General features: G+C 42.6%; 1 protein-coding gene across 2 annotated transcripts in view; it reads right to left on the reverse strand.

Annotated features, from left to right (window-relative positions):
- Positions 1 to 15,343, reverse strand: part of SRC (SRC proto-oncogene, non-receptor tyrosine kinase) — a 90,506-nt gene that overhangs the window by 14,811 nt on the left and 60,352 nt on the right. For both annotated transcript variants that reach the window (XM_083746266.1, XM_083746265.1), the window contains 2 exons: positions 4,287 to 4,385; positions 1,702 to 1,805 (listed from right to left, as the gene is read on the reverse strand). In XM_083746266.1, coding sequence (XP_083602392.1) covers positions 1,702 to 1,805; positions 4,287 to 4,385 — 203 coding nt within the window. The remainder of the gene's footprint in view (positions 1 to 1,701; positions 1,806 to 4,286; positions 4,386 to 15,343) is intronic.

Genomic DNA, 15,343 nt, shown 5'->3' on the forward strand with positions numbered 1-15,343 from the left:
TTACAGAGGTTGCATGAGCAAAACTTTCTATGCAGAGATAATTGGCAACAGCACCAGGTACCCAGATTCTGAAGTGAGAAAAAGCTGAACTCTGCAACCTGAATGAATTATTCAAATTAAGCATGTTTTCCCTTATTTTGTTTAGGTTTTTAATGCTTCTACTAGTCATGAGGAGGAGCTAGGGATCATGCATAGCACCAAGGTCTTCCTCCAACATCTGGAAATCTTATTTAGCCTTTTCCCCAGCTTGCACAACTGAAGAGGCACTGCTTGCCCGTTCTCAAATCTATTCTCACATCCACAAGAACTAGAAGTTAGTTTCCTGGGCTGATCGCACACGACGATTTTGTATATATGACATTGGAGATAATTTCAGAGAAGAGCAGAGAAATCTTGAGTTGAATATATTGAACAGAATGTGCCTGGCAGACATTCTGTCACTGCTGAAGTAACCACTCCTACTATATCTCCAGTGCCTCTCTCCTCACTCTAATAAATATCTGACCTGTTCACAGCAATGATGCTTGATCCCTCCATGTGCTTATGCCTGTCTTGACATGCCAGTCACATAGGACAGAAATGGGAAGGACATCCACAGCTAAACTCTGCTCGCATGGCTTTTATTTCTGGCACGCGTGTGTTGCTACCACCAACTGGTTCCTACAATGCCACTCACACCCAAGCACAAACTTCATTAAACCACTCCTATAAATGCAACAACAAACTGCCCCTGGCAGCAAGGATAGGAGGGAACTGCAGAGTTCCTTGTTGCCATTGGTTACCCAGCTATTCCCAGCTCAGTGACCCAGTTTCAGCACCATTCCTTTGTAAAGAGGACAGGCACAGGACCAGAATCTCTGTTTACGTTAGATATTTAAATCCCATCCAGTTCTCCACCAATCAAATCAGAACAGGGCAGGAGTCAGAGAGTGTACTGCTTGGTTGATAGAACAGACTATGGATAGCATACAAGGAGAGAGGGTGAGGGTGATGAGGGGAACATGGACATAGCAATAACACACACTCTTAGGTTAAGGTACCTGATATTAAGAGCCTTGGGCCAGAACAAAAAAGGACCAGGAGACTGTACAAGCTCTAGGGCTCCGGAACTGAAAACTTCCAATGCTGTAAACTTCCAATCCATAATTAAAAGTGAGCCCATGCACATTTGTGGCAGCTATAATGTTGAACTGCCAGCGTTACTCACCAATTATTATTGCTTGTTATTATCATAGTTAAGATAAGAGCCCAGCTGGGGCAAGTTCATACTAGCACTCTGAACTTTCCCCAAGTAGTTTCAGCAGCCCAAGGCCGTCCATATCCTTGGGTCTGTAGGCCCCTCCTCACCCTCCCTTTGCAGCAGAAACACCTGCACTTGGAAGCAGTTCTTTAGTGCACCTCTAGTTGAGTCAAGACGCACACCCAGAATGGCAACTCGCCCAGAAACACACTTCATTGATCATCTGAGGCCCACCTAATTCTTACACCTGCCAAAGTAAGTCTTTTGGGCTTTACTTCCCAATTTAAATTCGGAAAGAAAGAATGCACTTCAGCTATCAGAAGTTTAGGAAGCGGTCTTTTAAGAACATGGAAAAGCCAATACTGTCCCGGATGCAAGGGGAGTGAGCTCTGAACACCAGCTTGTTCTCATAGAAACTGCTATTTCGAGAGATGTTAACTTTCTTCATAAATTGCCGTTACCTTTTGTTGTCTCACTTTCTCTTGCCAAGAATGTCCCCCGGGGATTCTCTGGATTGAGTAGTAACCGTTCTGACTCTCGGCGGGTTATCTTGCCAAAATACCACCTACAATAGTGGAATACACATGAGCAAGGGAGAGATCCCATTTTGCCAAGTTCTTCCAGTCACTGTTAACTTTTTTTAAATACTGAAGGATTAATCATCTTCTTATTAGTGCACAGCTTCTACATGGCAAGTCTGTAAATGAGGGTTTTTGACCAACAGGAAGCAACACTACACACTTTTCTTCTGAATGTTTGAACTGAAGTGCTAAGCCCTCATACTTTGGGTCAAGAGCTTGAAAGTAGGGCTCTATAAAATGTAAGAATAATTATGACCTCCCCAGGAATACCTTGCAACTCTGAAATTAGTTAGTAGGTTCGGGACAGACAAAAAAAGAAGAAGAAGTACAACAATGCATAACCCATATGTGAAAAATCACTGTCATAAGATATGATGAAAACCGCTGGCTCACTTGGCTTTAAAAGAGGATTTTAGACAAATTCATGGGAGTATAAAGGCTACAATTCCTATTTCCAATGTTCAAGTATGAATGTCATTGCTTATGTTACCAAAATAGCACTGCCCACAAACAAAAGAGATAGTGGTAGGCTTGGGGGAAGGTTTGTAGAAGTAACATATCATTGGGGGCAGGGGGAGAAACTAAATGGGGGAACCAAAAAGTGTGCAAATAAGGATTAAGTACAGTCATTATAAAATGCTGACTGACTGCTGGGGGGGGGGACGACGACTGGAAAACGCAGGTTGTGGGAGAATAAGTTTGCAGTTTTCTGGAGGAAGGCACTGCATAGGAATACTCCACACACTGCTTGTGGGTTTCCCAGAGGCATCTGACTAGCCTCTTCCAGAAAAACAATACTAAAATAGATGGACATTTGTTCTGATCCAGCAGAGCTCTTTTTACGTTCTTACATAAATCACTTATCCTAGGATAAAAGACAACATTCTGAAATGCACTAAATTTTGCCAAGGGCTGATAGATTCTTAACTCCTTAAAGCCTGATAAATATGTGAACGCCAAGGCTGAAGGAAGCTCATGTGTTTTCATGCCAGGAAAACATTGTCCTGATCCATGGTCCTGTGAGAGGCATCTATGGGCCAGACCAGGTCCCAGAAGTATTGAATACTCATTCTACAGTGTTTCTCTAAGAAGGGCCTAATCATCTGCAGCTCCTTTCTTACACAGGGGTGCTATCAGTGTGGGGGGAAAGCATTTTGTATGAAGGAGTTCTCATTTACAGACTTTTATTCCATCTACAGATAGTAAGTTAGATCACTGGAAAGTAGGGGGGGGTTCGTCACCACAGTTTTCTAGATTCTCCTTGCCACAAAAGCTGCAATGTGAAAAACAAAACCTGTTCCAAGCACCAAAATGTCATCCGAGGATTGGAGAAACAGGCCACAAAGTCGGGAGGTGTTTCAAAATCCTGTGAAATTTTCCTGGATGGTGTGCAAAAATGTTGAAGATTCTGAACCCATTCTAAGAAGCACACCAATGTCATGGAAGCACTCATACATAAATGCTTATTCCACTGTAATGATCAAATGGTAACCTCCATGTATGAATGAGTCTTTATGGTTTTAACAAACTATAGAGCAAGCTCATATTTTTTTTATGGTCATAAACATTTCTGTCAAATGCTAAACTGCCCAGAAGTTCAAAAATTTAGTACCTACTAGTAAGGTGGAAATATCCAGTAGTGCACTATCCAAAAGTGACTTAGTTGGAAAGCAAACTTCAGTATTAAATAAACTGAATAGCTTCAGTAGGTACATGGAGGAACTGTACGTCATAAACAGAACTGGATGGTATGAAAGGTTCACTGAGGGCAGGGCTAGGGCACCTGTCACCCTCTAGAGGTGGTTGGACTCTAGCTCCCATTATCCTCAGCCAGCATGGTCAATGGTGAGGGATGATGGGAGTTGTAGTCAAACAACATCCTGAAGGCCAGAAGTTCCCCAAGCCAGGTGTAGGGAGTGAGAAACACATAGTAAATAGTTAACAAATGGTTAGGTCTCTCTCTGAGAGATGCATGTGATTTATACAATCATTGACATTATTTTTTCCAGATATTGTGGTATTCACTAGTGTGTTTTTTCCCACAGAAGAAACCAGTGTTTTTAAAAAATGGCGCTGAACATCTAATAGGAAGGCAAGACTAATCATATCTTAAAAGCCAGCAAGTTGCTATAGGTCCAATTAGCCATACACATCACTCAATTACTCCACTCTTGACCACTGAAGTTGGCTTAAAGATGTATGAGTGAACTGATTCAATCTCAGAGCATTGTGTCCAAAGTGATACGAGAATTCTAGATACAGTGTTCAGTCTGAGACCACTCTTCCACACAGCAACTAAAGGATAAATACATGTGTGAACTATCCTACTGACACAAAGTCAGGAATTATCTGGGGAAATGAGGGGTGCCCCTGACTGTTATGGCTAGAAGGCTTGGGTTAGAAGCTAGAAGGCTTGGCAGAAGCATTGCACTGTTTATCAAAACTATCTAAAATATTTCAATTACTCTTCAGCCTGGATGGAGTCTGAGGGTGCAACATAGTTACTGGGGATGTAGCCTTTCTGGCCAGTTGTGAGCGAGTGAGCCAGCCACCAATCTCCTTCCCTGCAAAACACAAAACAAAGAAATGTATCAGTGAAGATAAAATAGGTCAAATTACCTTCCCAACTCACTGGCATCCCCAGACTCCCCTGCTGATTCCAATCCAGCTCCTCTTGACCCCACTGCTTAGACTAAGGCTAGTCAAACTGTATACTTGTGGCCTACTCTATGTTTGCTTGTGGGTCAGAATTCTGCAACCCCTTCGTGGATGGTGAAACTCAACAAAGTAGTTGGTGGTAACCAACAGAGGTGTGTGTGTGTGTGTGTGTGTGTGTGTGTGTGTGTGTGTCTACATGAAGGTACTTCCTGAACAATCTTGTCCCTCCCCTCGAAGCTGATCAGTAGGTAATCCCTTTGCTTTTCCAGAAGGTATAAGAGAAAGCAACATTACATGTACAGAAAATACATACAGTTTATGAAATGTTGTTATTATTTATGTTATTTATGTTAAGGCATTTATATCCCACCTTTCTGAATAAAAATTCTGCCAAGGTGGCTTAAGCATACATTGATTCAAATTTGGCAGGGCTGCTGGGAGCCAAATCTGATTTGCACTAGAGATGCTTGAGGAATTCAGCCTTTGTGAATTCCTGCACAAATAACTTGGGGTCAATCTGCAGGTTGGAATTTTGCTATTCGTTGTATTTTGCACTTCTCCAAAAGTTGCAACACTGTTCTTGGAAATGTAAATGTCTCAAAACACACTTTTAAATATCTATATTCTTTCAAAATACATTTACATATGTATTAAATTGCATACTTAAATAAATATTGAGAGGATTTTTTTTAAAAAAAATTAAAAGTCAGATTAATGTGGAAATGAATCAGAATGGAATTACAGGTGAAACCATGCAAAAAGGGACACAGACCAAAATAGACAGAAGTGCCCATCCCTAAGCTTGCAGAACATGGATTGGCCATCCTGGCTTAGACAAAAAGAAGAGGATGTTGATTAAATAAAAACCTATTCACCCAACAAAAACAGTTTTGCATGATTTATGTGATATATTCCAATCAAACAATGCAGGATTTCTTTGCAGCGAGCTCTTCAACCCATGACTGGAGTGCCGGTAATGAGGATAACTCAAGCAAATAAGGTGGTCTCCATAGCAACTGAACTGTGTCATTATCTGAGATTCCACAGCTGGCACCTTATTAGTTTGGTTAAATGACAAATAACACAAGATCCTTTTAAATAAGGAATTTCCTTACTTAAAAAGGCATGTCAAGTACCCATTGAAAATACCTTTGGAGCCATTTGAATCTGAACCAAATCTGGCTGCTGTATGAAGCATTGGAAGTCCAAGAAAGCAGGGTTGGGAATGGGGAGGAAATAGGCACACAAAAACAAAACAAAACAAAAAAAGAAAAATTGTGATAATAAAAAGGGAACACACAGCTCAAAAGCAAAAGTTTTTTTAAAAAACGCACAAGAGCATAAAAGCAATACTAGGAACATAACATTAGAGTACATACATGCAGCCCAGGGGTGGTGGTGGGAGAGAATAAGAAATGAAGGAGAAACTATATCCTAGAAAAGGACACAAACATGCTGCATCTGAAGTCGGTAGACAAAATGCTACTTGGTTGGATAAGCTAAACTATGCAGAATAGGTAAGGCAATGTAGTCTGGGGAATATGCAATCTTCTGAGTTGTACAGAACTCCTCCATCAAGCAGAAATGTAAAGGCAAAGAAATGTGAAACACACATTTAACAAACTTAGCTTTAGTCGCTCTCAATAGCTTTAGTCATGGGCATAGCCAAGGGGGGGGGGAGGCAGCTGCTCCCCAATCAAATAAATAAATACAAATACTTAACTAACTAACCAATTGTGTTGCAGATAGCTTGGTTCTGCCCCCCCCCCCCAACATTGATTCTGCTTCCCCCTTCCCACCCAACATAAATCCTGGCTATGCCCATGGGTTTAGCACAGGCAAAATGGGCCACTCTCTTAACAGTTTGGAGATCAGAAGCCAGTTGTGATCTCCTGCGCTCCCCTCACCACAGGCAAACTGCACCCCTCCTACCTAAAATATCAGCACCAACATTAACTAACATTAAGGTATGTGCTGGCAAGAAAGGGTGGAATCAATGCGCAATTCTACACCCCGCTCCAATTTTTTAAACCATGGTTGTAAGATTGGGGCCATTATGTCTATTAACCAACTGCTTATTGGAGAAGGATGTAGAAGAGATCAGAACTGAGTAAAACAAGCTGTAAGGCAAAGTACCAGTATCTTACTTTGCAATTCTACTTGCAGCCTAGGATTCGCTGGGACACATGTTCATACCATGCTGGGTTTTATCCAACTACATTATACTTGCAGGAAGCAAGCATAGAAATCAATGGACCTAAGTAAGTCATATCTGTTCTGAGCAATGGCTTACAACCCAGTGACTTCAGAAGCAGCGAGCTCAGGCTTTTACAGAAATTGTAACTAGCAAGACTTGATTGAGAAGATGTTCAAAGCCACACTCCATCACTCTACCAAATTATGTAAAGCTGCTGTCTCTCCTAGAAGAAACGAAGTAATGCCAAACTGCAGAAGTGTTGAATTCTGAATGGTTTGTTGTGGATTTAGGAAAGCAGAATAAGTGCAATACCCACACATACACCAAATATGTTCTGGGCCCAGTAGTGTCAGGTAAGAAATCTGAGTCTCTATCTGCATCCCACACAGGACATAGCACTATATATCCTGGGGCAAAGCAGGTCAGAGGGTGAAGAATGCAGGCAGGACTACTCCCCCCCCCATCCCAATCCCCAGGCCTGCATTCTTCTTTTCTGTGCTAAAATGACTAAGCCCCAAAGCACTCATGGAATGTCCAGGTGGCTTGGAATGTCTTTATCTTGCAGAATCACACAGAGACTGCCACTGGCAAGGAGGCAGTGGGTGGGAAATAGTTGGTCTAACTCTCCAAAATGCCTGGGAAGGGGGGGGGACACTGTACTCTCCAGTCAAGTGCCAACCTAATGCTTCTTCCTCCATAGGTTTCTGGATTTTACTGACTCCCCTGTCACGGAGTTACCGTATTTTTCGCTCTATAAGACACACCAGACCATAAGACGCACCTAGTTTTTGGAGGAGGAAAACAAGAAAAAAATATTCTGAATCCCAGAAGCCAGAACAGCAAGAGGGATCGCTGCGCAGTGAGAGCAGCAATCCCTCTTGCTGTTCTGGCTTCTGGGATAGCTGCGCAGCCTGCATTCACTCCGTAAGATGCACATACATTTCCCCTTACTTAGGAGGGAAAAAGTGAGTCTTATAGAGCACAAAATACGGTAACTTTCTAAACAAAAGGAAAAATCTTCCCCACATCCTGGGAAGGTATAGTAAGGATTATACATAACCTCAAAAACAAGCCACATTATGCATCACCACCAAAAGACAATCAAGTGCTGTTTCTCACATTCTCTCACAGGTTTTTAAGAAGCATGAAGGAAGCTCCGCAAAGTGAGCAACATCTGAAATTGGACACATCATGAGACACTGAGTCGGACCACTGACCTATCTAGCAGCCAACAACTGGCAGCAGCTTTCTCAAGGTCTAGTGGACAACTCCAGAAAAACTAGTTTGGGGGAGCCAAGTGGTGGCAAAGACAATTTTTATGCTAGCTATTTTATCAAACTTTAATGGCCATCTGCAGTTCGCTCCAGGTATGTCGTATCTGCAACGTGATATGCAACTGCCATGAGTTTTCCTGGCATCATCCATACTCAGGGGCACATGGAATTGTACTGGTGCAGGATCCTTGACACAGTGCTCATGTTTACCTAGTTGAATAGGAACAAATTTCTAGCTTCCAGTGTCCGTCTCTGCAGGGACAGTCAACCAGAAACTCATGCAGATTGGAAATGATAAAGGAACCTATTCCCCCCCCCCCCACCTATATATTGATGCAACTGAAAATCAGACTGGTGAAATCATGGCACCAGCCTGGCCAACACAGGTACCATGAGGAAATGGGACAACAATACTCATTGCAACATGTGACATCACCATTATCATAGGGGGAGGATATGTGAAATAGTTTCTCTCCTCTGCAAATACATAAAATTGCCCCATCATAGAAAACAAAATTGGTTCACATGATGATGCCAACCTTAAGCAATAAGGCAGCAGGTGACTGATTAAAGTGTAGCAAATAGTTTAGTGTTTATTATCTCTGTATGGGCTCTTGGATACCCCACAAGGGGAAAAGGGCAGATTTTTGTTTACAGCACTATAAAACACTGTTTGTGTTTTATATATGGGGCTATCATTTGGTTTTTCTGCCTCTGGCACTAAAAGCCATCTTTTTCATGCTAACACCCTGCCCCGCCCACATGTGCAAATGAGTTGGTAAAGCCAGATGTGCATGCCACAGCGAACTGCAAGGATCAATGCACACAAAACAGCTGCCGATGGAGGCTGTTTTAAATGATTCCCTGCAGAATCATGTACCACAGAGTGGTGTACACAGAAGTAGCCAACAAGGGGAGCTATTTAAAATGCTGCCTACACAGTGGGTGCACACCAACTTAATGTCTCAGTTCAGCAGGTTGTTTGATGGGAGATTCACAGTACTACGGATAGAAGTACAGTATGTAATCTGTGTATCAGGAAGATACCTCACCATGGAGAAGTTATATAAAACGATGGATTCAAGGTTACATCAATGCCCAAATGTTTGTTTGGGTTGGTAAATCCTGCATGCGATAAGCTTTCCCACCTACGTTGGGAGCATGGGTTGATAGCAGGCTTTTAGACAGAGGGGTCTTCTAAACCTCAGGCATGTTCCATCAGCACACCTGACACCTGCAGTCCCAACATGAACTGAGCAGAAACTAGTCCCTGGTGCAGATTTATACTAAATGGGGAAAGTGACAATATTCCCCCCCCAAAAAAAAAAATTATCAGAGACCAAGGGCACATTCTAGCCAGGCAAAAACACTCATGATCATGCAAAGTAGGAATGGTGAAAGATGGCCTGGGCAAAGGAGGTGTGGCTGGTGAGGGTTTGTGTCCTGGGGAGGCTCAGACAGATAAGCCTGGGGATTGCATTTTGGCCTGAAGGTTCCCCATCTCTCTGCTACCTGAAGGGTTGGAGGGGAAAACTCCTTATTCCTAGTGATTACATATTTTCTCACAATAGAATACCCAGCTATTGCCCAGAATGCAGACTATTATGTAAATAGGGGGGGGGGGAGCAGTATGTTGATATTGTTTATGTAACTTGTCCAAATTTTATTTGCTGTTAACAAACTGATTTATTAATTTTGACAATGCTTCGGTTACTGTTTTCGGCCTTATAGTGCCAGCACACTGAAACTGGATCCATTCCTATGGGAAAGAATACTTGGTTTGGAATGACAGGCAAAATAAGACAGTATGCCAGCCCGTTAAAAAGGGCTCCAAGATATCCCCCCCCCCACACACATGGCTGTTACCCAAGAGAATTATTGTAATTGGGGCAGAAGTGGGAAGAATGCCAGAGAACAGTAGGAATGTTATTCACTCAAGAAAGAGGCTGCAAGAGGCAGCCTGAATATTAGAAATGAGTGATGCTCCCCTTCTCTCCTTCTGTGATATTTTGCTGTCCCTGTTTAATTTGCTGCGACCACAAGGGAAAACTGAGCTTTTCGTTCTTAACCCCTGCAATTTCTTCCAAGGCAGTCCTGAGGGAGACCTTCTGAAGATTATAAACTTTTCAGAACAACCTTCCTGACGAGTGAATAACTAAGCAGACACAAATTGTGAAGGATAAATCTTCCTGGTTTGGAGCCTGGCAAGACTTGGGTTCAAAGCTCTGTTCAGCCCCGATGAAAAGCGAGTGGCTCTCAACAAGCTGGTCTCTCTCTCTTCCTCTCAGCTTAACCTACCTATACAATACAAGAGGCTGCCTCAACCCCTGTCTTCGCAGCTTGGGAATCCTTACTTGGGATCGATTTTACTGTACACCACTTAAATAAATGGTTTGAAGTGGCCTAAGCAAACAGAGTTGTTGGGATGATAAAAGGGGTAAGATAAAAATAGGAAGATATGCCACATTGCCCTGAGCTGATGGGAGGAAGAGTGGGGTGCAAATAGGTGTGGAAGCAGTGGGGGGTTTACAAGGCTACAAAGCAAACCCTTTCAGTGCAAAAACTCTCTCCTCATCACTGGCGACTCCACCTTGGATTCCTCAACACTCCCGGGGACAGAGCTTTCTCTGAGTGGTGACTTCCCTAAAGAATGCTCTGCCAACTGAAGTTTGCCAGGCTCAGCCTATTTATTGTTTCTGGAGGCTAGAAACATGATAGCACTGTACACAAAGAAGAGAGCAGAGGCTTGTTCTCTGTTGCTGCAGAGGGCAGGAGTAGATCCAGTGGGCTTAAGTTAGAGGGGTAGAATTTGACTGAACAGTAGAGGGAAAGGAAGAGCAGTTTGGCAAGAGAACTTATTACCCACGGGGTCGGTGGGCTCTCCCACGCTGGAGGTCTTCAAGCAGGGCCTGTCAACTGTCTGCTCAAGGTGCTCTAAGGTAGCCTTCGCCAAGCTGGGGTCCTCCAGGTGTTTTTGGCTACAACTCCCATCAGCCCCAGCCAGGACTCATGGGCGAAGGGCACAAAGTTGGCTAATACAGTGGTACCTCGGGTTAAGTTCTTAATTCGTTTCAGAGGTCAGTTCTTAACCCGAAACTGTTCTTAACCTGAAGCACCACTTTAGCTAATGGGGCCTCTTGTTGCTGCCATGCCGCCAGAGCACAATTTCTGTTCTCATCCTGAAGCAAAGTTCTTAACCCAAGGTAATATTTCTGGGTTAGCGGAGTCTGTAACCTGAAGCGTATGTAACCAGAGGTACCACTGTATAAAGGAGGGGGTTGACTTGATGGCTTATGAGATTGCCCTGCAGTTCTTGAAGGGAAGATGGCTTCTGCAAGCAGTGCAATTCTTAAGCAGATTCTCCCCTCACCACCACATCCTCCCGACAGAACCGTAACAGCAAATAGGGTGAAGTCTAAAGAATGTGCATTTAGACCCATTCTATCCCTGAAGTGTCCCAGTTAAAAATACAAACATTGGATGTATGGCCATAACCTAGGGTTGCCATATTTCAAAAAGTGAAAATCCGGGTTTCCCCAGACATTCCTCAGAAAAATTCTCTTGGATGCAATTTTCAACAGTCGAATCCCATCTATGTCTGGGAAATTCGAGACGTATGGCAGCTCTACCATAACCCCCACAACTAGGTTTATAGAGCCACGCAGGCTAATGAAGTCCAAACACAGGGAGTTCTGGGCATGTTTGGGGCTACTCATGAATGCAAACATTCCTAGGTGCATAGCAGTATATCAGGTGTGTGGAACTAATATCTGGCTGGCCTTGGCAGAGGGACAATGTATTATAATAGATCTGCAGGCTAAAGTCATCCGAAGTATGCCTGGCTAGCTGTTAATATGGCACTATTTTCACATAGTGCACAGCCAGAAAGCATCTAAACGCTGCTATGCAGTGATGCACGAGCTACCACTTCTAAAATAACAGGTACCCCTCACCCAGGCTCTGTTTCTTAAACTGTGTAAAACAGAAGGAAGATAATGAGGTGCAAATGAGGAAGAGGAAGCTGCAAAAGGAAAAATCCAAGTTGAAGGAAAGCCCCGAGTTCCCCGTCCTGAATAATGTCACAGGGAAGTACAGCTTGAGCAAGCACATGCCAGGAAAATCCATTGTAAGTAGGGAGATCATGCTATCTTCTCATCTTTGGGTGTCGGAATACTAATAACCACTCCCAATCTGGTGACTGCTTAGAGAGGTTCAGAAGTTCCCCAGGGTATATGTGCTTCCCCATCCACTTCAGAGGAAGGACATGCCAGCTCCTATGAGAGGGCTACAGATAGACCTCTCCATTGGAATGAATGGGGAAACCCAGAGTCAACTTCTATCTGGGTCAATTTAATCCACACACTGCAAATCCATTGCTTGGGAAACCTCAATGAATTTTAAAACAGAATGCTTATTAAGATAAAACTTTTTTCCAGAGCCAAGCTGCTAGGTCAAGGCACTGCATGAGGCTGCTTTCTTTCGAAAAACATAAGCAACAAATGGAACGATTAGAACTTCTGAATCTATCTTGTACGGTACTAAGTGATTATCTATGTTCATCTATCTTTCAAGTAAAGGTATCCACTTCTACTAAAGGCAGTCAAAAATGGCTTCCTACATGGCAACTACAGCCACAGCTATGGAATTATATGGCTGGGTCAGCACAACCTGCCAAATGCAGTGTGTATCTCTCAGAAACTTCCTCCCCTCGCAACATGTTGCTAGGCAGAAGGCCAGACACCTTAGCTATTCAAAAGATTGCAGTTCATTACTGCTACAGTATCTCTGTGAGAAACACACTCTTATCCTAAACTCCAACAGTGAAGCGATATTGGATATTGTGAAATACATAGCTTGAGACTCATTTCTCCTCTACATGCTTCAGTACAAAGCCTTTAAAAAAACCACTTCATCTTCCTATGAGGGCCATTCTGTTCTCGGCGTTATTTATACCAGAGGCAGCTGTGAAGCTGCCAGCGTTCACAATATTGTATTTAGTTCATTTGAAGCGAAAGAATGCACACTTGCTTTGTACCTGGAAAGTATGCCAAATAGCCAAAGACCAGAGCTTTCAGTATTCAAAAATGTCTATTTTTGTTTCTGCTCTTTAAAAATTAAGGAAAATATTTACGTTATAAATACTTACCTGCGGAATTCAAGTTTGGATATCAGCAATACTTACGTTTTTTATAGTGAGAAGTTCAAGGAAGCAAACCTGTTCAAGGATAGTTCTACAACAATGGGCAGGCAAGCGGTTGCCATTTTGGCAGAGCTGGCCAAGACATCATGATAATTTGGCCATACCAAGTGGCACTCCTCTTTTTAACACAGTTCACAGTCCACCCAGATGCTATCCAGTGGAAGACTCATTTTTTTGTGATAGGGAGAGCTAGGCAACAGCACTAATGTGCTTTTGTGCAACTCCTTTTGGCAGGTCTTGGTGGACAGATCCGTCTCTCTCACTCTGCCAGCCTAAATGGTGCTTTAAAAGCTGCCATCTGGAAGTTCTATTCTTGCAATCTGAATGAAACGACTGATGCCCCACATGCACAAGCTGAACCACTTCTGACCACTGTGCCAAAACAGTAGGAGTGGCTTTAAGCCACCATAACATGGAGAACCTCTATTGGGATACTTCCATTCATAAGCTGCAGGGGTTCATTATATCACCATGTGCAAGCACCTGACTCTATACTGTCTGATGTATCCCTGAAATGTGGAGGCTAGTGGGGGTTGCTCGGTGGTATCAAGAAGAACATTTTCTAAAACTCTGCACACACTCAAACAATTTTTTGCTACTTCCTATCTTCAAAGCCTAAGCCCTTGACAATGAAAATAAGTTCCAGCACTCTGACCTGGTCCAAATAAAAGTCCTCAAGTCAGGGCTCCAAAGAAGAAGAACATCATGCAGAGCTCCATTTCCTTTGCACCATCATAGGATTGTTTTAAAAACCACCAATAGATTATTAAAACATTAATATTGCAAGAGAAAGTTTAGCTCCAAACGTTTACTGGCCTGACCTTGACTAAGAAAACTACTTGCCTTAGAACTTAAGAAACGTTGTGGAGGAAAACAAGGGAGAAGTCAGAACCACTTGACTTGTGCAGAGCATATATTTTGGCCGGGCCAAACAGCAAGGTCTCAGGAAAAGCAGCTGTTCAACAGGTATATAATGTTTGCTGGCTACCCCCTCCATGGGTAAATGTGTTTAGACCAAATATAAAAACCTTCTGCTGCAGCATTTTCTCACCTCCTGTCATGAACTTCAAGAATGCATATTGCACTCAGAGGATAGTAACATGATGTTGGGTCAGTGAAAAGAATCTCAACAGCAGATGTGCAGAACAGAAAGAGGAACACACCCTTTGTCACCTTCATTTCCCCATGAGATAGAGAGAAAGAAAAAAAACTTGCAGACTTATCTGCCTATATCCCATTACAGTTGATTTAAACAGACTAGGTATGTGTAGGATTATAGCCCTAGGCAAGTAAGCAATGAATGGGAGAAGAGATAAATGAAATCATATAAGAGCTGGAATAATAAGCTTAAATGAATGGTGCTTTCACACTCATAATCTTTCCTGGATACAGCCAGCTCAGTTGACAACATAGGCAGTTCCTTCCCTGTAACACCACAATTCAACCAATAGTCCATAGTGCACCATTATTTTTCTCAAAGTCATCTGAATCTGAGTTATTTGGACATCTAGGGGGGCACTGGCATCCCACTCCTGTTCCAATTCCTCCATGGTTTATTGTGCATTCAACTGGAGTAACATCTACTCATCTCCTTCCCAAGTTGCATTTGTCCCTCACAGGAAGAATATCTACCCATATGATTACAAGCAAAACAATAAGAAGTCTGGGATATACCTACATGATTTTAATGTTCTTCAGAGGGAGCAGAGCCAGCTTTATATACTCAGTTCTTATTAAAGCATATGCAAACTTTACTCAAGTAGGGCATATGGTACTACTAGTGGGTCCCATTTCCCCCTATGAATTGAAAATTGCTGATTCTTGTTGAACCACTTAACTGTTTTGTTTGCCTGTTGTAGCAATTGTCATCTGCTGTGCAACATGCTGTATGATTTTTAATTGTCTTTTTACTGCTTCTTTTATTTCTTATATTGTATTTTATCGTATTTATTGAATTTGCATTCCAAAGTAAAATGCAATATAACAAAAGAGGCAGTCAAAATGCAATCAAAAATCAAAATCAATATGTAATGTGGACAATGTAACAGACTCCCTGAATGAAGCTCATGAACTGCTGGTAGTGCACAGACCGTAGTCTGGAAACCCCTGAGCTACTGGACAAGTCATACAAAGGTACTTAATGATGCCTGTTTTTGTTGCCCAGAACTCTTGATTTTTCTCCTATTAGAAGGT

This window comes from Podarcis gaigeae, assembly GCF_964106915.1.
Source record: "Podarcis gaigeae genome assembly, chromosome: 6".
In the NCBI taxonomy this organism is placed as follows: domain Eukaryota; kingdom Metazoa; phylum Chordata; class Lepidosauria; order Squamata; family Lacertidae; genus Podarcis; species Podarcis gaigeae.